Genomic DNA, 25,615 nt, shown 5'->3' on the forward strand with positions numbered 1-25,615 from the left:
ATTCTTCCTTCACATAAAGAACAGGAAATAAATGCTCAGGGCAATGAAACAAAAACCAGTCAAATAACAGCAGCCATGCAAGTCTTTAGTCTAGAAGCTGTAGCAGGACTCTCTCAGCTGAGAGCTGGTACAGGTGGCACAATGCACTGGCTCTGCAAACTCCAGCAACAAATGTCAGACACTGAACCATCCAGACACACTCAGTCAGGATCTTTGTCACTTGCTTGCTTTGGTAGGTGGAGAGAGGGGACTCAGAGGACAGAAAGCGGTTTTCAGCCTTTGTAAAAAGTCCAGAGATTAATTTCTTACATTTTCAAAAATACTTTTACCATTCATGCCCACAAAGATGATATAGACACAACTGAAGAAAACCCAGAGAGGTTTAACAGAGCACTGTGCAGTGCTACAGACACTGGCATTTTAGACAGCAAGTGCCATTCCAGTGTTTGGATTAAGCACCTAAGCACACCAAGCACTAGGTTCACCTCAGTGAAGGCCAGAGCACATGGGTATAGGCACAGGGAGTTGAGTTTTTGCTCTTCTCCCAGTAAATATTCCTGATCCTCATTTCTGGGCGATGAGGGGCAATTCTGTGCTCAAAGCCAACTGCGTGCTCGGAACTTTGCTGTCACTGGCGGGAGCTGATTGAGATGGTTATGGCTTGTCAAACAGGCCCTTGCCAGGGCTGACAGAGGCCTCCATCCCTCTTCATGATCACAGCAGAGCCATGAAAATGGCAATTGGCACTGACCAGGGCCTTGGCCCTGCGCCAGGCGGGGCTCAGGGCTGTCCCTCAGCCACTGCCAGCCCCGCACAGCGCATCCCGCGGGCCCTGACTGCTGCCGCCGGCATCCTCCACTTCCCATGACACCAGTCAGAGCAGGATTCGGCCACAACAATGTCTTCTGCAGAAACCACCCTTCCTTTTCTCTTTTCCAGTCCTCTCCAACTCAGATCAAGTATCAAGCGCTAAATAATGAGCTGTTAGGATGTGTTACTGCCCAAAAGAACTAATTTTCTATTGTCTCTGGCTGAAGCAAGGCTCAGCTAATGAATAAGCACCAAGAGAATTTCAAAAATGTACTTCATGTAATGATGTGAACATGGATTCAAATACAAAGAATGGTATGTTTTTTATCATTATTTTGAGGCACAAGGCACTTGAAAGCACTAGAGAAAATAAGTTGGGCAAAAAAAAACCCACAAAAAACTTTTCTGTGTTTGTTTGCATCACTTGAAGAGTAGCTTTCAGACCACACTTTCAGACCTCCACTGCTATAACCAAAGGAGGGAACATTTAAGCATCCAAGGTTATGGGCAGGTATATCTGGACATCCTCTCCCCTCTCTCCCAGTCAAATGGCAACTGTAAATTGCACAGTCACAGGGACAGTCTGAAAAGATCCTTCCCCCAGCTATTTTGGAGGGTGGTACTTCAAACAGGATGAACTCACATTTGGTTAAACATCCAGCACCCTGGTGTTTTAAATGACATGGTAGATAGGTCAATTCCAAGATTTCACACCAACTGCAGTTTTCATTTCAGTGCTCTCAGTGTAAGCTCATGTTGAATTTTAAGTGACTGAAAATGTATCCCATTACAAGGTTTGGATTCACTTTGAAAAGCATGCAAACACTCCTACTGTTAAAACATAAATCTGAATACATTGCATTTTGGTATATAATGGTTTTGGCTGAGCTAACCTATATGGGAAATCACCCTAAAATGTTGGACGTTAAGCTAAAATGATAAAGGTACAAAGTAAACATAAAGTTTTATATTTAAAGTGCTATTAGTATGACATTAGTGCTATATATTCTTTTTCACTGTCAGCAAAATGGAGAACTATTTACACATGAGATCTGCTCTCCATTTTGGGCTACTATAGAAACAGAACTAACATACTCAGGTTAAAAAAAAAACCAAAAAGTTCCCCAGAGCCAATAGTGGGGTTGGTGGAGCAGCTGGATTCTATCTGGCCTTAGGAGCAACTGTGTGCCATTTTCTTTCTTGATATATCTGTGTCTTGATACTGGTATAGCAAAGAACAGTCTTTAAAACTAAAGCACTGTAAATCCTAATCCAAAGTTTATAAATCTGCTTGCACACCTATATAAGCAGATATATTACAACTTACTGAATGAATAAATGCAAACAAAACATACATGTAATAAGACAAATAAATAAAAAAAAAATTTCCACCACTTTCAATTACTTGTGGAACAGCAACTAATCACAAAAACATGCATGTAAAGAACTGATTCTGGAAAAAAACAGTCAACTGATACCACGGCATGTGTTTTGTAGAGCAGGGCTTTCTGAGGTGCTAAAGCAAATTGTTATAATGTAACTGCACAATGTGCTGCTGAGGTTTTATGGTCACACTGCGCCAATAGTCTCGGGAAGTTATTTTGCATTCTTATATAAACTTTTCCCCCAATCCTGTTTTCCACAAAAAAGGGCTTTCAATAATGTACAATCTTGTGTTTATACACAGTACAGGAAAAACATGATAAACCCAAGAACACAATCTCTGCTTTAAACATATTTAAAAACTAGATTTCTACAACTTCATGTAAACAAGAATAAGCTGTTAAACACTCACCGAAAAAGAACATTACCTTCCTGTAATTAAATGGCAGTGTTTTAAATGGCACTTTTAAAAAATAATGAAAATAAAAAAAGTAAATAAATAAATCAATCCAGCAGACCCCTCCCAATTTGAGGCTTAACCTGCAAAGTAATGTAACAGTAATAAAACCTATGCCAGCTGGAATCCTTTCTTTTTCTGGCTTTGGCATGAGAAGCAAGAGCAGGTATATGTTTGAAGAAAAACAAAGTAGGACATTTTCCACCTTAGTCACAGGATGTTAATCAAAGTCTGGCAAATGTTTAAAGATATTCGCAAAATGTTAAAAAAAAAATTAAAACCAGTTGGGGCTGAGAAAAAGAAACATCCATCCTTCCTCCCCTCCCTTCTCTGCCCTCAAACATCTGTTCCAAACTTATACTCCAAAAACCACAGCAAGGAACACTCATAATTAATGTTATTTTGGCTTTTTAGTTGCTAGGCCTGCATTCCGAGGTTAGAAATACAAAAATACAAGTTCAGGGCACTATTACTGTACTTAAGGACTCTCCTGATGCACGTAACAAAAGCGCAGTTTTTCTTTTCTCTTCTTTACCCCATTTGATAAAGGAAGAGAAGAAAAAAATAGAAACGGTACCAGGAAACAGTTCCATGTTGAAGATAAAGGCTAACAATAAAAAGTACCTACATAAATGAACTACACTTTATGAAGCTATGAAAATGCATTTGAGACATGTTTTATGCATGCTTTACAGCTGTACAAAGGCTGCCCAGAGATGTGGAGGTGCAAGACAGCTCAGGGCCTTTTCAGCAGCTTTGGTCTGAGGAAATTTCATGTTTATGAGGCCCAAGAGGGCCACAAAGCCCTGACCAGCAACAAGGGAGGCAATGGCAAATTCTCCACTTCAATGCACCGAAGCGCCGGGAGGATTTAATCTGCATGAATATACACTGACCACTTCTCTCTGCATGCTTCTGAAGCTCTGACCATCTAGATTTAAGAAACACCATCAGCATGATTTGAGAACTAGCCCTAAGACTCAGAATTACCAGTAAGGCTGTCAACTACCAAACAAGAATGAAGGCTTTTGTCAGTTTAACTACACAAAAAATCTACAGGAAAGATCTGTTGTGTTTTTCATTAATCCTACTTTGTGTTTCTCAGAAAGAAATTAACCCAAGCATAAGAACACACTTGGTGGGGAGTCATGTCTCCTCTCTCATTTTTAAAGACAAAGATTCTGATAAAATAAAGTGTGCACTGTGCCTGTTACACTGTCAAAACCCTTTCTCTGAGGCTGTCATTGTTTCAATCAGGTCTACAAAATGTATGTTACCAGGTGTGAGTTGTTTCAGGTGACATATCACTGGGCTGAAATCAAAGTAGTTTTCAAATTGCTATTTTCCATTGCTCCTTGGCTTCTTGTATCCTTTGACATTAGAGGCAGAAACGCTCAGAAATTGTTGTGAATGCCACTGTCTGATTATATATGGGAAAAACCTTTCAAGAGGGAGACCATGCTGGCAAGGACAAAGCACCAGCCTTCATCTTCAGCAAGAATTAGGGTGGTGTCTTCCACCTGCCAGGCCACAAGCACTAAAAAGGCAAGAGGATCTTGTGGTTTTAGGGGTCAGCAAATGTTTAATGGTTTTTAGTTCACTTGGAAATACACAAAAGCTACAAACAGCCCTGTTTTTCCTAAAATGTCACATACTTTTGAGAATCTTGTGCTGGCTAACATCAACTCATGATACACCATTTCCCCTGTGAAGTAAACCTCTCTGGGCTATAAGTCATTGAGTGTGAAGTGGTATGTTAGTCCTTGCTTTTTATTACTTCTGATTTGCTTTGGCCACAATGCAAGGAAAACTCAAACATTTGCTTAAGTTTCATCATCTTCAGCACACTGAAGTGCCGCCCAAATGAGTCTGGCTTTTTTCCTGCTAAACCCTAACACTGCTGGCAGCGTGCAGACATGCAGCACCAGTGGACATGGGGTAATTTTTTCAGTCCTCAAGGTACTAGAGTGGTATAGATAAATCCCATTTAATGTCACAGTGTACTGTACATATAGGTATGTATATGTGTAAGTATATATGTGCACATATATACACACACCTAAATTTAAATAAACACCTAAAAGCTCCATGTGGCCACTACTGTTTCTAACTTGGAGAAAAACATTTGTGTTTTCAGCTAGGAATTTTCAAGATAATTAGCAGATTACTTACAAAGTTAAATAGTAAATAAATAAATAAAAATACTTCCACCAATTGGCCCTTGCAGTATAAACACACAAACATGAATGCCATCATTGTTACCCAGAACTGCTGAAGTAACTTTTTGACTGTCACACTATTCCTATGTTAAACCAGTTATGCCACAAGCTGTGAAAAGGCAGACACAATGTGCCTTCTACAAAATTCGTATTTTTTACACATTTGGAGAAAGATAGGTCCGTGTGTGATGGGTGTGCTTGTACACAAAAATCCCTATCCTATCACAAATTAACAGAGATAATCTGTACTTTTAAGCTTGTTGTACATTTTTTGTTCTTGATGCTGTTAAAAATGGTTTGCCAGGGCAGGCTACTACAATGGGGATTATAAAATAGTTCCTGTGCTTGGAAGTACTTTAAATCTACAAGCCATGTTTCTATTGCTGCTTTGCAGCTCAAACCCCAAAACTAGTGATGATTTTATGAGTTGCTGTAGTCTAGACAACTCGGTTACTTTTCAATTAAATTGTTCCTTGGGGAGACTACTGTGAAAATTCCCATACAATTAATTACAGGTATGTGCAATTAAAATACAATTCTACAGCACAGTAGCTTTACAGTTGCTGGTGCAATTTATGTCTGTATCAAACAAGAATGCTCTGAAGGGGCTGGGAAGATGAAGTACAACATGAAGTCGAGATTACGTGTAAAGCTACCTGTAGTGAATGAGATGAAATAAAAGGTAGTGTTAAATTTTTGTGTGCCTTTTCCTCTGGTCAGATTCAGAATTCTACTAGAAAGCACAAAATCTGACAGCTGAACTAATCTTCCCAGAACATATTTTTATAGCAAACTGGGCTCAACACATTTTTACTGCCACGTTAAAAGCAAATCAGAAATTTAACAGAGTTAGAATGAAATTGCACCCATAAAGTAGGAAAATGAAGAAAAACAGAAAATGCAGCAAAAAGCAAAAATCATGATTTCAAAAAGTCAACATGTATTGCTCCTCACAGCAAAGCCCCATTTTCCCCCATCAGTTATTTTCATATTAGCCTTACTTTCCTCTATATATACTTTAAAATGTCCTTTTAACTCTGAAAGCAATTTAGTGGTTAGAAGCAACACTTTAAAATAATATCATTCTGTGAATATAGTATAGGCCTTTTTGTACTTAAGTTATAAGTTAGTTTAGGATGGAGTTAAATAAAGGACTAAGCAGGGGAAGTTATCATAGCACGTGTCTTTATGCAAACCACAGAAAAGATTAGTCCAGTAGAATCTCTATAATTTTGCTCCTTCTTCACAAGTTTACAGGCTTGGGTCAGTGGAAATATCAAACCTCTGAAAAATTAAGACACTTATGGATCATGCCAGCTTGTCTTGCACAGCCAGGATCTGTACCCCAGAGCTACAGGACCAAGAAAGAGCTGCAGCCATGGACTTGCAGCCCTGTGGTGCTTGCAGCCTTAACCAACACTCCTCATTCACCTGGCCCACGTGCACTGAAACAGGTGGACTTTGAGGGGTCCCAAACACCCTGTAAAACAAACCAGATCACTTCTGTGAGGCAAACAGAGCTGGCGTTTGTGAGTCCTTATGACTCTGGTTTTGCCTGGGAGATAAAAAAAAGACACCAGGGCCTCCCTTTTAAGAGACACAGCCATCAAAGTGGGCCAGCTCCCATCCTTCCTCCTTTCAGGGTTCAGCCAAACTGCAGAGCAGGTACCCAGGTAATTGCACAGCTACAGGTCAAAAAAACGTGAAGGTTTGACCAAGTTAATGTCTTGGTCTTCAGGATAATTTCAAGCTGTTTGGTTTGGAGCTACAAGTTAGCCCAAGACGTGACAACACTGTTGCTGCGCCTACAATATGGAATTATCTCTGCTCTGCAGATCCTCCAATCCAGAGTCTCAGTATGCTCTGGGAATGTAAATCTTTTGGTTTGGTTTAGTCACTGAGTAACCAGGTTAATACACAGTCTTGTCTCTCTAAGGAAGTCGGGCAGTCACCTGACAGCTGATGATTGCTAGGAAATAAAAAAAAAATCAGTTTCTGAGGCCCTTAGCTCAATGCTGAACACTAGAACATTTTTTCACTTTGGATTACTGAAGAAAGAGCTAAATATGTACAAGTTCACAGCCTGGCTCCCTAAAATTGGAATGTGACATCTAGCTCTGAAAAAACATCTCTTAGCTGTGGGAACAAATCCCACCTGTTCTAAGAAAACCCCTATAGGAAATAATTGTATTTTTCCTTACTATTTTTCATTGTTACTAGAAACCTTCTATTACAGCTCTATTCCTTAAGGTAGAAACTGGAAACTATTACAGATTTCTCTTATTATTCGTGCTCAGTCATGACCTCAGCCAAAAGCTCATGTTAAAATCTCATACCATGTCTAAGCACACACATGTACTATAGTTAAGTAACACATTGATCGACTGTTTAGCATAATGTAATTCATTATTTTTTTCATTATTTTTTACAAGAACACCCATAAGGCTCTGTTGGAATAGGTTCCTCACACTGCTAAATGCTGGGCAATTAGATGTACAATATTAGTTACTGTGCAGGATTAATATATGGCCCCAAACCTGCATTTTGGTTCCAATAAAGAAAGTTCTCTTGTGTCATCTACACAGAAATGTGAAAACCCAGCAACAGTGAAGCACTTCAGAAGGAAATGTTGTCAGGGACCACAATTCAGTTTCCACAAGATATTTTAACATAGCTTTTTCCTTCCTTGCAGGTCTGAAATATCAAATGTATTCAAACATTCATTATGCTGGAGAACTGAATTTGGTCTTCATTTTATGAAGTATGCCTTACTTATTTGCCCATAGTGTTTATCCAAGAGTGAGTCCATATATCTAATTTTTAATGAAAACATAGCATAAAAGTTCTTCAGTTTCTGAACAGGCAATTAAACAAGTAGAAAGTTCTGAACAAGTAATGAGATGGTTCCTCAGACATCTGAAAGTCTGTTTTTTCAAGCTGCAACAGAGCTTGCTTGATTCATGCTTTACTGCGCTGGACACCCCGTAAGTCAAACACACAAAAACGTAACACTCTCAGCCCACTTCTCAACAATTTAATACAACAGCCCTGGGATTTGAAATAATATTTCTACTTTTCATTATGTTTTTCAATTACATCTGCATGATACTAGGCCACTTTAACATGAAGTGTAATAATTAAATTTAAGCATTTACAGTATGCTAACACAGGTGAGGAATTTTTGAAGTGAATGGCTAAAGCTGGGTTTTCGTGACTACATAAATTTTTCAGCTTGCAACTCTGCAAGTGGTGAATACTCCATTCCAGTCTGACAAAGCACTTGTTATGTGCTCCAAGTCAGGCAGCATTTACTTCCTCAGTACTAGGTGCTAAACATTAATCATGCGCTTGAAGCCCACATGACCTGAATTTGTAGCATCATTTTCAAAATGCCATCAGTGTGTACTTGTTCACACTCGTTTGTCCTCCCGAGTCTAATTTCAAGCTCCATTAAGATCTAGTAAAGGAATATTTTGCAGTCCACTTTGCTTGTAAAAATAAGCCCACCACAAAAGAGCAGCATCTCTCTAGCTGTAGCAATATTGAGTAAATCTTCATTGCCCAAAGAGAAAGCTGTTGCAGATTATCAACTGAGTAGCAGAATAAATGGTTCAGAGTCTACTCTGATTCCACCTAACATGGAGTTCAGAAATGCCACCTGCTGACAGCAGCCAAACAGATCCTGCTATAAATAGCAGTTCTGCAACAAATTCTGCTTAATTCAGCTACACATTAATAGCATATCCATCAACACAAAAAAGCTTTGAGCATCTAACTCCTCCTCCTGTAAGTCTTCAATTAATTTGTGGGGGAACACCCCTGTTATTTTACAATTCTGCTGCTCACTCTAAACTCACAAAGTAGGTTCAGCTGAGCAGATCTCTTTTTCTTGCTGGATTCTGTTGAGTGTGCAGTTCCAGCACTCTGTGCAACAGCTGTCTGTGCCATATGATTACTTCATTGTTGAAAGCCTGACATATGGAAACTCTACTGAAATGTTAGCTGCTTTGATACCTATGAAGAGGAATGAGCTTTTACATTACAACAACGCATTTTTTCAGCAACTTAAAGTAAAAAAAATTAAACACACATTTAGAGTCTAAACCATATTAGTTTCCAGCATATGCCTGTTACCCTATTTCAATGCCCAATTCCAAAGGCTGGTTACTATTGTGGTTTTGGTTGCTATTACCAGCAAACATTGGGTGGTTTTCTTTCAGCTTTTGCATTCTTGGAGAAGAAAACGGAAGAGATTCAAGAGGAGGCCTGTGGGATTCCTTCATGAGTTATCCATGAAGGCAAATTCTATACAGCAGAATTACAGAAATGGTATCTCATATTGTGGAGATAACAGTACATGAGATAACCAGGCTTATTGGGAAAAGCCCCTAACTGCCACACAGTGTTTCACTTCCCAAAATCAAAGCTTCCACAACAGACAGCTCCTTAGTGGACCAGAACAAAGGTGGATCCTTACAGATCAATTTCTGAGCCCCAGCTGCCTTTGGTAGGTAGAGAAAGGAGCTCCTGTGTTGCAATATGCAGACTTTCCTCCCCTGTAAATTAGTCACCCACAGAGGGAACAATGATGCTCTAAATTATTTCATCAGCAGCACGAACACTTGTTAATACAGAAGGAAGCTGTAATTTTTTGATCATTGTTTTACCAGTAGTAGCATTTGAATCCTGAACAAAACCCATCTGAATCAGAGAAAGTACTAAGAGTCGGAGTTTTCAGGATCTATTAATTTTATTGAGTAAAAATTTATATGTGCCTTTTAGAAAATATTCAGTATTAGAAGATATTCCCTAATGATGTAAATGGAATATGATTCTCCTTAATTTAGTTACCTAAACCTGAATCAAACACAAATGTATTTAAAATTACTGCAGACATTTAAGAATGCAATCACTCTAGATACAAAAAGTACTCTTAACTACACCAGGCTCTGAAAATAAGACACTAGGGGAAGACTGAATTTTTTTTTCTTTTGATTGAAAATTAATTGAATTTCACTTTCTGTTACAGAGTGACATATTATATTAGGTCGTGTTTCACCACTGGTATGATTTATTAGACAAAAATTGGCCCATTTCACATAGTGTGTTCTGACTGAAATAGTGCAGCTTTAGGACTACTGACAAAGCTACAAAGCAATCATGATTTCAGTTTTAGTATATGCTCTATATATCTACAAAACCACTCCTTTACTATAAATCTGCCAAAGCATCATTCAGATAGTATCCTCAGATGGCAAATGCAGTAATTTCTACATCAACAGTAATAATTTGATTGCCTCAGTAGTTCTTTTTTTCAAGTCTCATTACTTTGCTGAATTTTTAGGCATATTTCATTAAAATATCACTCTTTAGATGTTAGACTTCTTAAAGGTTAAGGCAAATCCTACAAAGCATTTTTTTAACTCCAGATTAAAATGATTTATTACTTTCAAGTTTTACCAGAAAGGAAAAAAACCTCCAAAATTGTAAAGTTAGGTATTTTCTGTGGGTAGAAAACGGAGTCACATTACTAGATACTGAGACTGGACTGGTGGAAATTTTAAGGAAGTCTGACATATTTATGAAAGGTAAAAACTTTCAAATGCAATCAATCAAAAATGACTGAACAAATATGACTCCCCAGAAAGGCATTTATCCCAATTAATAAGACAAACCAATAGTTAGTCACCTACTCAAATGACAGCTGTAACTCAAAATGGGACTTGCCAATTCTCTCATGGGGTTGGCCTTTGACCACCCATGAAAACTGCACTCTTTCATCTCCTTCCCAATGGAAGGGCTGAGGAATGGCCACAGCTTTTCCAGGCAACCACAGCATCCTCAACACTTCGTGCCAGGACTGGCTGCCATCCACTGCCCCAAATGATCAGGCAGTAAATAGGTCTATAAACCTATTAAAACTGCATAAATGTTATAACTTGTAATCTATATAAAATATATAAAATAAAAAATAACCAGGAAAGGATGTCTAGGAGCCAGCTTCTACAGAGCAAAATGAAATGCTAAGTATGAGATTTTTAAGTACTCCAGCTTTTCTTTTTCTATCTTTTTTTCTTTTTTTGTGCAGAGGAAGGTGGGAGGGCACAAGACTTAGGGTTGAACTATTAAAAAGGCAGTTGGTGGTATTAAACTCTTGCTTCAGGATTTATAGGAAGGCAAAAAATTCACTCCTGGCTGAAATTTACTATTCCAGGCCTGGAATAGTTTTTTTAAAAAAAAGGTCATAAAAATAAAGGAAAATAATAAACAAATTTCAGATGATTTTTGGCATTTCTTTTGGTTTCAGATGATTTTTGGCATTTCTTCAATGCAGAAGTGGCTTTTTTTTTTTTAATGAGATTCATCACTATGAATTACTTTTCTAAGTAAAATTTGGAACAGGTTATTTAACTAACTAATTCCCATTAAGTTTTTATCACTGGATCTCTTTTAAAGCTTTTCAGTATGAAGAGATATCATAGCTTTCAAAGGAATGTCAATGCTCTGACTTACACTCAAAAGCCAGGAAGTTAGGAGTGGAAATTTCATCTGTGAGCCACACAGATGTTTGAAAACATTCAAAAAATTAACAACGTATGTTAAGGATGCAATGCCAGCCCCATTTTTATCCATAACTAGACTTCATTAGTTTTGTGGGTTTAAAATTGACATTTAAAAATAAAAGCAACACAAGTTTTTGTGACTTAATTGACTGCTCCTTAAATAAAGAGATATTTCAGTATTTGTAGACTGCTAACATCTTTCCAAAATAAGCTGTGTGCTGGTGCTACTTTGCTCAATTTCCCTATCACCCTAAGGAGCCTTTATTCCTGATGGAAGCCATTTCTTTTGCTAAATCCTGCCTGTGAACTCTAACAAGACCATTTAAGCCCCACTAAACAAAGTCTCCTGGGAGACACTATTGTTAAAATAAAAAACTGGAGCAAATTTTTAAAGCGAACTTTCTGCAACCATTAGAGGATGGTTGCAGAGAGGAGGTCTTAAGAAGAGAAAACTTGTTATGGGAGAGGGAACAAAAAGCCAAATGTAAGCAGAGCGCATATGCCAGCCACCCCGAGGGAACAGAGGGGAGGTATAGAAAATTAATTACTGCATTTCTACTTCCCACCAAAAGCACAAACGGGCCTTTTTTGGGAACTAACACACAGAAGCTGAAGACAAATACATGTCTACCTCATTACCTGAGAAGAGCCCTAAAGAGCACACTACTTGGATGAATATTTCTGCTCCTCTAGGAATAATCTCCTGTACCAAGAAGCAGGAGGTGCTTTCCTGTGCACACGCAGCACCGGCGTGGGTCAGTCTGGACGCTGCTCAGCTCTGCCTGACAACGAGGCCCCGTGGTCTCCTGGCACAGGTTTTTACTGTGAAACTTAACAAACACTCTCTGCAGCCAAAACACCTTGAACTGCCTCTTATCATGTTTCACAAGCTGAGTGGGTTGGAGTCTGGTCACTACACAGAAGAGAGATTATTATGTGAAATAGCACTCTGCTGAAAACTCACAGCAGTAAGCTTAAAACTGTTGGGAAGTGGTGAGACATCACCATGAGGACATGCACCAACAGGACTGGGATCCAGGCAGCTCCTGGCTTCACCCAAGCCAAGACTAACAGCCCTGGGAAAGCCAAGATGAGCAGCTTACCAAAAGGGAGGACAGTACATGGAAAAGCGGACTCAAAAGATTAGTGGTTTTCGCTTTCTACGTTGAATGAGAATGATGAGAAGCCATATGTGACAGGCACTCTCTGCTGAGGAACATGTGTTCCATGCCCCCTCACCAGCCTGCAGGGCATGATTCCTCTCTGGCATCTGAAGGGGCACCACCTTGGGCAGTGACAGTAATGCCAGGCACACTGCTGAGCCCTCACAAACTGTCCAACAACTGAGACAGGAGACAATAAAAGGGAAACAGCCATCCTGATAATTTCACGAATGACCTAGGTCAAAGCAATCCCACTTTGTTTTTGACAAAGCATAGGTCTAAAGGAGGATGAGGACAAGGATTATATTTGAATTATAACAAATACAGGGCATAGGGCAACCTAAGGGGAAATAGGCTCTTGGTTGTCTCAATTACCACAACATACACGTTTACCTGCATTCAAAGATGAATTAACAAGAGTTTTCTCGGAGTACAAATCAAACAGGACTGCATGGAAGGAATACAGCAATACTCTTCATTCTCACTGGATGCAGTGGAGGGTATGCCTGTAGGGCTTGAAAGCTCTGCAGGCGCTGTGAGGCTGAAATGCAGGACAATTTACATACTGTAAATTGTTTCCCTGAAGCAAAGCTTGCCTACCTACCCTTGGTTACACCACCTTGGTAATCAACTGTCCCATACACTTTCACTTGAGGGAAAACATTTTGCATTGGCCAATAAAACACACGTGAGCTGCCTATCTAAAGTTAGTGTGCAACCCCTACTGGGCTGCCTCTCCAGGCACTCCACCTACAGAAACTCAGTCATGGCATGACTTTGACCACCTCACCTATCCAAGTTAGAAAAAATCCTACACCAAGTAAACTCTGGGAAAAAACCTGTGGTTAACAGAAAAAGCTCAATGCTTACTTTAGGTCCAGAAAAACTTTTAAGATAAGAAAAATGGAATTTCTGGGCTGAGGCTGCTGAAATGCAATGCAGTTAATAGTAAATTTTTACAGAAGTCTTAAAGAAAGAATATGTGTTTTTTGCTACTAGGATGTTACAAACCCTAGCTTTGGAAGAGGGGGTCCAAAAGAGAACTTGGAACAGAGGGTGCAGAAAGTGGAAGCTGGTATTATTTATAACCTGGCAGGCAGTACTTGCAGAAATGTAGCCATAACAAGCTGATTGTCTTAACTGCAAGTAAAACAACATTCTGACTAACTTTAAAAGTTTGGAAAATATACAAATAATGAAAGTATTTTGGTAGACAGATGCTGAGTTTTTTCTTTAGTATTTGATGGAACATGTTCCAAAGAGTACATCACTAGCCAATACTGCTGATGGATGTGCAAAGTTATACTACCTGACCACATCATGAATCAGGCATCTCAGGAGGAGCTGTACAAAAAAGTAAACAAAAGAAATGCCATCTTCTGTAGGATGTCAAGGAAATGAATCAGTTTGTTTCAAACAGGAGATAATTAAGAAAATCTAAAATTTTCTGAATTATATTAGGACTGTATCATTTAGCTTTTCTTGATGTGCTTCCCTTTTTTATAACCAGGGACATACTGAACAACCACTTCATTTTACAACTTGCAGACAGAACATCTCAAGGACTGCTACAATTTTTCCATTTACTCATTAATACTAAGATATGAAAAAGCCTATATAAAAAACATGTGGTGTAACAGTTTTTCAGGGCAGTGATGCTCAAGTGATTTCCTACTAAGGAGAATATATTGAACCTGTTTATTACAGAACAGAATAGCCCTAACTTATGCATTTAGCTTTTTAGAAGAAAATCCTGGTACTTAGTCTGAAGTGTACCAGAATTATCTGACAAGATCTCTACCTAAAGTAAATCAGACTGACTTAGGCCAAGAGATCTGGTTCAGGATAGCGAGCAATTAGCTACTCTAATCAGTGCAAAAAAATTCCCAGGATGTTTATACCCTGGAAAACCACTGGAATATTAGATTTTGAGGAAAATACAGATCCCTTTTTTCCTTTATTTCTTTTCATCAACATAGTTTCCTAATGAAAGTAATTTCTACATGATGACATCAGCAGAACATTCCTCCCTGACCACTTACTATGAATTCCAGTTTCCCCCCAACAAAAAAAAAGGGGGGGGGGGGAATGGGGTAGTGGGAAGACACTGACCACTTCTTTTAAATCTTTAACTGTACCATAGGCAGAGCTCTCCTACTGACACACAAGGGCTCTTTTGCACATTTGGCATTTCTGGTAAGGTTAGTTTCTTCACATAATTTCAGCTGCAACATTTAAAGTTAGCGTCCTCTACTTTTGCAAAGAATTTGGAAACAAATGCCCAAACACATTTTAGGGACTGCAGACCAAATGTAAAATAGCACAAAGCTTTTCTGTTTTATTTTTTGGGGCTCTTCTTACACCAGTGCCTCAGTATGTCTCCTGTTCTCCAAATGCCACTGCTCCCTTTATTTGGGATGAATTAAAGAGTAGGGGCTTACCTGTAGGAGTACTACTGCGAAATGAAGAGGAGGGAGTGATTGGAGGGGTGACTGGAGGAGTAAGGCTTCCACTGCTGTGGCGAGGTGGAGTGGATACATTCCCACGGGACACTGTGCTTGACAAAGTCAAAGAGAGTTTTGGCTGAATCTTTTTCTTCAGGGACTCCTGCTCACGTCGAGCTGCATCAGTCATAAATCTAGAACAAGGACAATCATGAGGATGAGAGCTTTGAACCACTGTCCACCAGCAAGCTTTAAGATAAAGTGTTTTTTGCCCTCAGTGACCCAATGGAGTTTTAAACTCAGCCATGACAAGTTCCTCTGCAACACACATTCACAGAATACAAGCTTCTCCATCAACAGCTTTATGTGTTCAACATCTGGGCCATTTCCTTCTGATTTCAATAAAACTTACATTAGATACTTGCATCATGCGCAAACACACAAGATTTTTAAACTCCAACCAGAGCTCAGCATTACGAACAATAATATAATGATTGCACTCAGTCCTTTACAGTAACTACATTCAATCATTCTGTGAAAAAGTAGCTGAGAAAAATGTTAGCAGCAAATTACCTTCAATCTGAAGGTCAAAGGGATAGACTTAATTACTTTGTGTAGATACATAATTTTCAATAGGATAATCACATTCTTTTACTAAGGGTTTTAGATAACTTTGCCTCGCATAAAATATGTCTAATTAAATTGTAATTCCTCAAACTGGAGTTCCCAGCTCTTGAAAACCAGATGAGGTCTCTGTAGAGCTCTGTACAGGCTGCTGAAGGCCTGATGCAACTCAAGGTTCATCTCTGCGGGGCGCTGAGAGGGCATCCCCCCAGCATGATGCAAGGTGTGCACCACACGCAGTGCTGTAATTCCAGCAGTGCAACTTTCTGCATGGCATATGCCATCTGGAATAAAAAGTGCTTTTTTCACTTTCATTCTGATTCCTTTCAAAAAGGAACAATTGAACTGAAAAAGACCATTTTATTCCAAGTATACACAAAGAGTTACACCAGAAGACATGCTGCTTTGTGCTGATATTCAAAGCATTGCTTTGTATTCACTCTCACTTGAAAAGACTGGGCTCCCCCCACAACAGGATCTCTGCAAGTCAGACTTCATGACTTGCCAGTCAAGAGATGTTTTAATCCTCTGTCTTTCCCCTCCACTACATATGGATATACATTAATAATTATGGATATCTTGAAGGATTCCTAAGACAGGCTAAAGTAAATCACCGTGTCAGTACAGCCCTCTGTCCTTGAGGCTGAAATACAAACTAGCCCTGCCAGTGAATAAAAACAATATGCACTCACACATGATACAGAATAAAAAGTTAGGTTACACCCAGGCATTTGTTTGACCATAGTCTCAAACCACTATGGCATAAAATTTTACGTCCCATGAGAGCAATAAAGATGCATCCTGTCTGTCCATGCCACAAAGCCATTAATAAGTGGATCTTTGCCATGATAAGTAGCATCAACACACAAGTATTAATAAACAGGTATGTGATATGACAGTTTATCTTCTTTGAACTGAGACAACAATACATCATGTCAAGCCCAGAGGTGGCATTTTTATGAAGTTAATATTTAAAATGCAGATATTCATAGTAACAATTGAGTGCTAAATTTCTCTTCTTCAATCAAGGGTGCAGATGATATTGACAAAACTGTCCTCAAATGGAAGTCTAAATTTCATTCAAGAAAATATAAGTAAAAGGATCTTAATAAAGTGGTCATTCAGTACACATTTGCTTTCCTGTAACTAGGAAATGTCTAATTCACTATTTTTGCAATTTGTACTATGATGTATGCTTGCTTCTGGATGGGAAGCCTTATTCCTTAAGAAAATGTTATGGTAACATTATAAATCCTTGAAAACTTGGAAGATCACTTCAACTGTAAGATATTAAAAGCAGCAGCATGAAAGTCGCTCTTTAGTAAACTCAGCCACAAATAACAATGTTAAAATAATATTGAGTTATAACCACTCTGGTTGAAGTCCATAAAAATCAGGAAAATGTGAAGTTATAACTGAAACTTCTCCCCGTCCTCTTAACTCATTCCCATTTGGGCTAAGCATGTAAAGTATATTCCAAAATGTCATTTGTTGTCTACACTGTGAACCTGAGAGAAATGGAAGGCAGAGTCTGCTGAGAAGTGCAATTTCCAACATCTCACGTATGGAATTAACCCTTCCAGATCCAAATAGTCCCATACTGATTTGCTGAAGCACTGGCAGTGCTGTTGGTTTAAAAATAAAACTTTTCTAAATGGATTAAAAGGAAACTTTTTTCAGTATTTTAACTGAAATAGAGTATTATACATGTGTCTGACCATGGCAGTGTTCTTCAAAGCTTAAAATAAGCATTGTAATGATGGATATAGAATGACATTTCCAACAAATTTAATTTTCATATTGGAAGTCCATTACGGCTGCAACATCAATGTTCATGAATCAAGCATGTTGGAAATAGGGTTGAACACTGGTCTCTAAATTACATGCCTGCATACCATTTTCCCTTCCTTATTTAAATGCACACGATGTCTGGGAAACAGGAAATGAACTGTAACTAAAAAAGGCTGCTGTAAGAACACTTAGGTTAAATCCCATCTTTTTGATAGTCTGCCCATCTTCAAACTCTGAGTCTCTTTGCTGAGCAAAGCTACCTCTGCTATTTTCAAATTATTATTTACATAACCCTTCCCCTGTGCACATTTCAGTCACCTTTTCTGTTGCATGTGATTTTGTTTACACCTCATAATCCTCTCTCCCTCAAACCAATACATCATATAGGTGCAGTGAAACAAGGAGGATCATTCAGCTCCCAGCCATTCATTGACCCTGTTTTGAAAGGCATGGGGTTTGTGTGCTTTCTTGCCAACAGTTCATAACAGCAGGCAGGAGTAAACTCTTTCTAAAGAAATCTCTTCTACACCCATTTTTTCTTTCCTCACCCTTTCAACCTTCCTAATTATTCAAGTCCCTGCTCCAAAAAATGTAGGTGCAATGATTTCTGAATCAAGTGCTTGCAGCAACTTTAATAAACATAAGCAAAATGTAGTTTTCTCCCCTCTTCTCATTCCCTGGAATGGTTCAAGTATTTTTATTGAAACTTTCCCAAGAAATTCAGCCTGAAGGAGACACCCAGCATGGAAAATCAGACCAAACAGATGAATGTTGGCAACATAAGCAAGTGAAACAGTCTTATAATGGAAAGTGTTGCACAACTTTTCATACAGGTGGCAATATAATACAAACAGCGTTACCTCTTATTACGAACACAAAAAGCCACAAAAAGCAGAGGCTATGCTCAAATTTTTAAAAAAGCATTTTCCAAACAAACCTTTTTCAATGTTTCTAAGATTTGTCACCCCCATAAGCTTTGGAGTCAAGAATGACCAGAACATAGAATAGAGGTTTCCTTATGCTGTTAGCACGCACTGCCTCACGATCGCGTGTGACTCATGAGATGATGTCAGAGTTGGTTTATCATAAAACCTATGCTACACACAATGCTGAAGCAGTTACAGAGCTCTGGACTCATACACTCAGACTGAGGGTAAGGGTTACAAAAATGAGCAGCAGGTAAACTGAAAAGTTAAAAAAAAGAACCAAGGTTGCTCTTCAGAATGCATATCTCTAATAGTTCTCATCAGAGCATGAAGTTCCCTTTCTTCCTCTTCCTCACTGTTTCCATGTCCACAGACCTTCACACTGGCAGTGAAGAAGGTGCATCACAGCTACCTGGTTGGATTTGAATATGAATTTGCTACATTCCTGGTCTCTCAAACACACACCAACAGAAGATGGGTCACAGTCACGAGTGTCCTGTTCTCCAGTTACCGTGTGCACAGGGAAGAGAAGGGAGGGGGATTATTCTGGGTTTGCATGATAAGCAGATTACACCACACAGAGACTGAAGCCCATGATTACTCCTCAACACAGTCCAGTTGCACACAAGCTTAAAAAAAATGTACAGCACTCTCTGACAGTAACAAATATACCCTGTCCTGTGCCATACCACTGCCAAATAGTACTAGCCCACAACAGGGAAAGACAGCAGAACAGAATTAGTTCTGACCTTTTCTCATTACCAGATAATTATGGAAAAACTTTTATAGTAGCATTCAAGTAATATTCATGTTTGCCTAATTTGGCTAACCTGTCCTGGGAAAGCCTGTCACCTTTACCAGAATGTGAGAACATGGTGAGCTTCCATCACTTGTATTTCAGCAGACTGCTCCTTAGCCTGACTTACTCAACTTTAAGATTGACTGGGAAGAGGAGAAAAAAAAAGCCTGGTGCTCTATTACAGATTTATGCTGCCTTGTGGTGGTATTATATTTAGATAAAAAGTGGTCAGTTTTACTTGACAGATGGGGCACACACTAGCTTGCTATCTACTAAATTACATACATGCATGGAAGTCACACATTAATTCTCTTGCTATTCTTTACACCCACCGGACCAAGGTCCTTGCTGTATCTGTTTTCTCCCCTCAATATTTTCCCACTTTTGCCTCAAGATGTTTATGCTATTCTTTGTCCGTGCTGTACCAAGAGAGTTAAGGAGGTGAGGGTGATTATTTTAGCTTTCAGTCTTCCTCATCACATTAGCAGTGTTTAGGGAAAAAAAAAAGGCTAGGATGGAAAGTACTTCTTGTTGTATAGTATTTTAAAACCTCAGGAGATCTCTACTTTGAAGAGGGATTAGGAGAATCCACTTCTCAAGGGATGACCCCATTTCAGTAGGACAGGACGCTGTGGACTCCTCAAGTCAGGAGCTGTCCTCCCTACATTTTACTTTATCTTTTCTTGTAAAGGCAGCAATGTGGTTTGACTTAACCAATGCCAGAAAGAAGAGACAATTGTCAAGTTGAACTTCTGTTGGGTTAAAGATCTGGTGAAATTTAAATAGTGGGAGTACTTGTTCACAGACAAGTTCATAGACTTGGGCTGTCTTGTGTCCTGGAAAGGATGAAAGGCTTTTCTGAGTTGAACCTGAACAACATTGAGCCAAAGCAAAGAATTACATCCCCAGAAATGTCTTGCCACACTATTTATGTGATCATGAGGAAAGAAATATATGAGCGAGTTTTAAACCATCCTTTAACTCAAATAATTTGGAGAACACCCTTGAGTACTTTTACATATCATTCTTTGTACTGTGGGGAAACAGAAGTACTCTGCAGCTCTTTATAGACTTTCTGCTTCACAGAAGCTAGCAACAAACATTTTCCTTTAGAGATCTTTCATTATAGTTTTAGAAAAACCCTGAAAGAAACATCAATGTGAAAAACCCCCATTAAAACCACGCATAATCCCCCACATGCCTTCTTGCTATTTAGATTACAAACTATTTGCATAGTGCTAAAGTACATGATTCATACAAAATCCCCTTTGGATGGTCTTGCTTTTTTTCTAATTTCACAAAAAACATAACAAGTGAGGAAGAAACAGCCCAAAAAAATAATCCCTTCCCATCCCCAACTATTCTCTCAAACCTGTATTGGATTTCACAACAGGCACTAACCAGATCAAACAGATCATTAAAGGGCGTTTCTAAGTTTCTGGAAAGAACTCTTCCTGCTCAGTACTTATGGCAGAAACACCTCACAGCGTGCTCATTCACTGAGATCAGCTTTTAAAGGGAATTCAGTGTTCATTCTCAGTGCCAGTTGTATTCAGACTCATCTATTGAAAACTTTTCCTATGTCCTAAATATGGAACATTTATGACAAACTGATGAGTATCTTAGATAGGACAGAATCAGATTTCTTTTTATTACTAGCCTTGGGGATAATTCATTGCTAGTACAATTCCTTCATTTCCATCATTCAACCACTTCTCTCAAGATGTAAAACTGTTACTGCCATGAAATCAGCCATAGAGTAATAAATATTTTTCTGAATATTTGCATCTTAAGCCAATGTAGTAGAGATTTTTAGGCTGCATGTGTACCTTAAAAAATTTAAATTGCATTTCTGCCTCTTCACTGAAAGATTCACACACAACATTCACTCACACTCATTGCTGTCAGTAGATTCAAGGCTGCAACCTTAGAAAATCTGCTAAATATGAGCAAGAGTTCAGTGGGTTTACTTTAGTTGTCTGCTCTTCACACATTCTTAAAAGATACAATAATACACAATAAAATATTCACCAAGGAGGTATTTTGTGCTTCTAGCATGGAAAATGGATTCAGAAGGTTGAGTAATTTCATATCTAAATGTGTAAATGGAGATGATGGGCAGTGATATGCCAAATAATCTATTGCCACTCAAACAGAATAAAAATAAACCATCCCAAATCATATAATTGCATAAAGCATGTGTTTTCTCACTGTTAATCAATATAAGGCAGTGTTAAAAGCAAAGGAAAGAAATTTAGTGTCTCTCTTGATTTTGGGAATACACAAAAACATCAGTGGGAATTACACTTCATATTTCATTTAACAGAAATACCAAACACAGAACACAAGCCCTAGCTTTCCATTTTATAATAATTAAGCAGACATAAATAATGTGAAAAAAAAAGCAACTTCTTCATTTAAAGTATTTTTTGAATAATTTAAACCAAAATATGTCAAATATTGAATGCTTATGATATTAAATATATGGATTTTAACATTTCCTGTTTGGAAAGGAAATATTTTTCATCCTTTTTAAAATTTTTATTCTGTTTTATTTATCTTCTATTCTGCTTACACTTATTTTTCTTATTTTCCTTCTTTTCAAGAAGCACCAAAATAATATTTAATTTAAAATTAAAACTAATCAAACATGAAGCAGTGTTGTATGTTCAGCCCATCACAAAAATGGCTGTTTACTTAAAATTCAGATGTTGGAATTATTTTTTTGGGCTTTATTTTTTAGATGACATGGTACTTTTGCCTTTTTTTTTTTTTGAATTTAGGTAATACAGCAAGTGAAAAATGGAGGGCTGCATTTTATTTTATATATTTTTTTAAATTGTTGGAAAAAGTGCACACTGGATAAATAACATTCAAACACTAACATAATCAGGGCAGATGCAGTCTTATTTTAGACATTTCATTCATAATAAAAATTCATTATTTATTCCTCAGCTGATGATGGGGACTCAAGGAGAAGCCCATGCTGTCTTTCTGATGTTATTAAAATAAAAAAAATGACATTTCAGCGCTTAAAAGGAAAAAAAATTAGAGCTCACCAAAATTCAAGAGAGCAACAGTAATTTCCAAAACATTAGAAACATACTGCTAGTTCTCCTCCTTTCCCCTCCCACACCCTCCCTGGTTTTTTCCACCCTATCTTGAAGTAAATGAGTGAATTTCAGAAATGAGCTACAACTTAGCTGCACCTTCAAAATTCTGTAATTTCCACCGAGTGAGAGGCAATAGTTGAGCAAAAGAGATACTTGCAGGAGGTAATTAGCAGGAAGGCAGCAACCACTTGATATAGTTTGGTGCAATATTTTCACCTCTTCTGCAAATGCGGAGAGTTTAAAAAGTCATGATAACCCTCGCATCTGATGGAAATGCTCATTATGCTGTGTTCTGCCTCGACATCAACTTATTTCTTATCAAACTCATTCCAGAGTTTTACCACTGGTAAAAAAAAGAGGATTTAGATGGTGTAAAACACTTGCAGAATTTCTTGCGGTTGGGGCAGATTTTGAAGACACTGCAGCAAAGCTCTGCCTTTGGTGTAATGCAGCGTTTCTTATTTCAGAAATCTCCTCCCTGCACTCCCTAAGTGGCTTATTGGGACATACATCAGCCTTGGCTTTGCTTGCAGCCACTAACGAACCAACCAGGCCTCTCCTGCTGCTAACAACAGATATTTTATGCATTATTGCCTAATTAATCGTTGAATATAATGTCATGAATCCTTACATTTCAGTTCATACCCTTGTTAATATACAGGAATAATGCAATGTCACACAGCCATAAAATGTTACAGAGACCGAAATGAGAATCCTAGCAGACATAAATAATGTGACATGAAAAGCAATTTCTTCATTTAAAGGATTTTTTAAACTACATAATTTTAAAAATGCACCCTGACAGTTTTAAAATTTGCATCACAGAAACAAAACCCCCGAATTATTTTTCTTAGTATGACTAAAGGCAGTCTCAGAGGAAAGAATACTGATAGCGTCTTTTCACCAACACTCTAACTTAACCTATCAGTTATTACATTTAAATATTTTAAACATTGTTATTTCACTGTTTATGACTTACCAGACTACTCTAAGCTTTCACATGAATGAAATGCAAAATTCTTGAAAACAGAGTAAAAATTTAACTTTTACTTTAGAGAAAGTGCAGGGATAATACATTGTGTGTGTCTTCTGATTTGTAGAAATTATAAACTTTAATAAATTACTGATGTCTGGAGAAAATAGAATTAAGCTGCCCATAGAATAAAAAATAAAGGGTCTGTACATCCTAAATTTGACTTGAATCTCAAAATAGTTCTTATGGGGACTAAGTAGCTCACAAGCCCTGCTCTGGCTCTCTGCACAGGCTCCAGCACTGTCAGATTGCCTAGTTCCAGTAGCATGTTTTATGTTCAGATGTGCTTAACCCAAAATACCGTATTTTTTTCCATTAGTGGTCCACCCTCTTTCCTTCTTGAAGAGTTTATTGTGACTATTTATGTAAAAACAATTTCTTTCAGTGAGCCCTACAGAGAAGGAGATCTGTGCACGCATGACACACGCTTTTACTGTCGGACTCGGTTTCATTTTATTGATGCCTCAAGGACTTTTAGCTTTAAGAAGCAGGGAGCTGAAATGTCAGATATTTTATTCTTATAATGTTCCATTTATGTCCAGCTATTCTTGTGTCATTCCATTCTAAGTTCTCCTGAGAATTCAAGTCAACACCCAAAGACAGATATATTATCACAAAGCATTGCTTATTAACTCTAAGGATGTCTAATATCAATCGGCATAAATAAAACTATCACTATCTTCATTATTTTACACACTATTAATCAAACACATTAACCAACAGATTTTTCAGTCTTTCTGAAAGGTAGCACATACACAATTGTCTGCACTGGCTCCTCCAGGCAGTAAGCAATCCAGAATGCTCATTCAACATAAATACAGCAAAAAGAAACTGATGATAATATGCATATAGAAAATTGCTCTCTAAAATCTATGGGTGCAGTTTTTTCTTTCAAAAACAGAGACACTAAAGTCACAACGCATTCACAGTTTGATTTCTAAAGAAACTAAATCAATTTGTGATACAGAACATGATTCTCCAGCTGAGAAAGAGCATTCAGCTCAAAGATGTTCTTCCAAGCTTCAAATGTAAGTGCAGATTTAGATGGAGAAACATTTTTTGAAACTGGTTTATAAATCTGTATTCAGAGGACTGGGTGGGGTAAAGCTTATAATGGAAAATTGCAGCAATCTTAACATTAGGAATGTGAAATGTCTGGTCTTAATAAACCAAGTTTTCAAGCATCATGAATTGTTTGAAAGGACGATAGCAACTTACAAACAATTCAGTCCCACTAAAATGGTCAATTGAACATTCCCAATTCTTCAGACTCTGCTGCAATGAGTCACATGTCTATAAAATAGCCAACACGAAATATTCCTCCTTGAAGGTAACAAAGTTCAGGTGAAGACAGACAAGGAAAACTGGAGAAGGAAGAAGATAGCCATCATATGTGGGTTTACTCTTTCACACAGACAGAATAACGAACTCTCATTTTGATAATTATGTCCTATTTAAAAAAAATGTACTTTTCTACACTTTAGGCTAATTTGACTGACAAAGTTAATAGTTCATTATGTAATCATCACTGTTTTAGCAGTTTGGGGAGGGGGAAGTACCTAAGAACTAAGAATAGCTCCTGAGGTCCCATTATTCAGCTGTGAGGTATAAAAGCAGAACACTGATTTGCATTTTGAAATTTTGTCCCTGTTAGACTTACAGCATGCTGTTGCACCAGACCCAGGCTTGTATGGGAGTGCAGCAAATTCCCCAGTTTTGTTCAGGAAACCATTCCCTTGCATCCCTCACTGGCAGCCACCCTCCCACCTCCAGCTCGAGTGATCTGATGAAACCAGCAAAGCCCTGCTAGGATGCAGAGGGAAAGGACTGACATCTGAATAACTAACAATGCACTGCTTCTCAGGCAGACAGCAGGGAAGTTCCTTCAGCCCTGTTTGATCTGCTTCGCTGGCATTATTGCAGAAAGCCGGTTTTTCATTAGGTAAGGAAAAAAATCCAACCCCAAAGTTGTGATGCAGCCTAAGTAAGGTTAAAAATGCACCCTAACACAATGAATGAAGAGAAAATAGATGGCGTAATACAGAAAGGCCCAAGACTTGCAAGTGGAAAAAAGTATAAATTACCATTTTAATTAATTTCCTAATGTAAAACACAGCTGTAGTAATGTTGGCAAATATCACCTGACTGTTTTAAGTTTGTTAAATTAAATCATGCTCTGTAATTGGGTCTTAACATACAAAAGTATGTTTTATTTACTTTTTATTACAATATCAGTATTTTAACTTTCAGTTTGCTTGTGCAAAAGCTTTGTAAATTACTTGAATCACTT

The 25,615-nt window shown here is 38.1% G+C and overlaps 1 protein-coding gene across 1 annotated transcript in view; it reads right to left on the reverse strand.

The window, feature by feature from the left end:
- Positions 1–25,615, reverse strand: part of JAZF1 (JAZF zinc finger 1) — a 185,296-nt gene that overhangs the window by 14,131 nt on the left and 145,550 nt on the right. The window contains exon 3 of the mRNA XM_058812465.1: positions 15,037–15,233. Coding sequence (XP_058668448.1) covers positions 15,037–15,233 — 197 coding nt within the window. The remainder of the gene's footprint in view (positions 1–15,036; positions 15,234–25,615) is intronic.

Source organism: Ammospiza caudacuta, chromosome 1 (assembly GCF_027887145.1).
Source record: "Ammospiza caudacuta isolate bAmmCau1 chromosome 1, bAmmCau1.pri, whole genome shotgun sequence".
Classification (NCBI taxonomy): Eukaryota; Metazoa; Chordata; class Aves; order Passeriformes; family Passerellidae; genus Ammospiza; species Ammospiza caudacuta.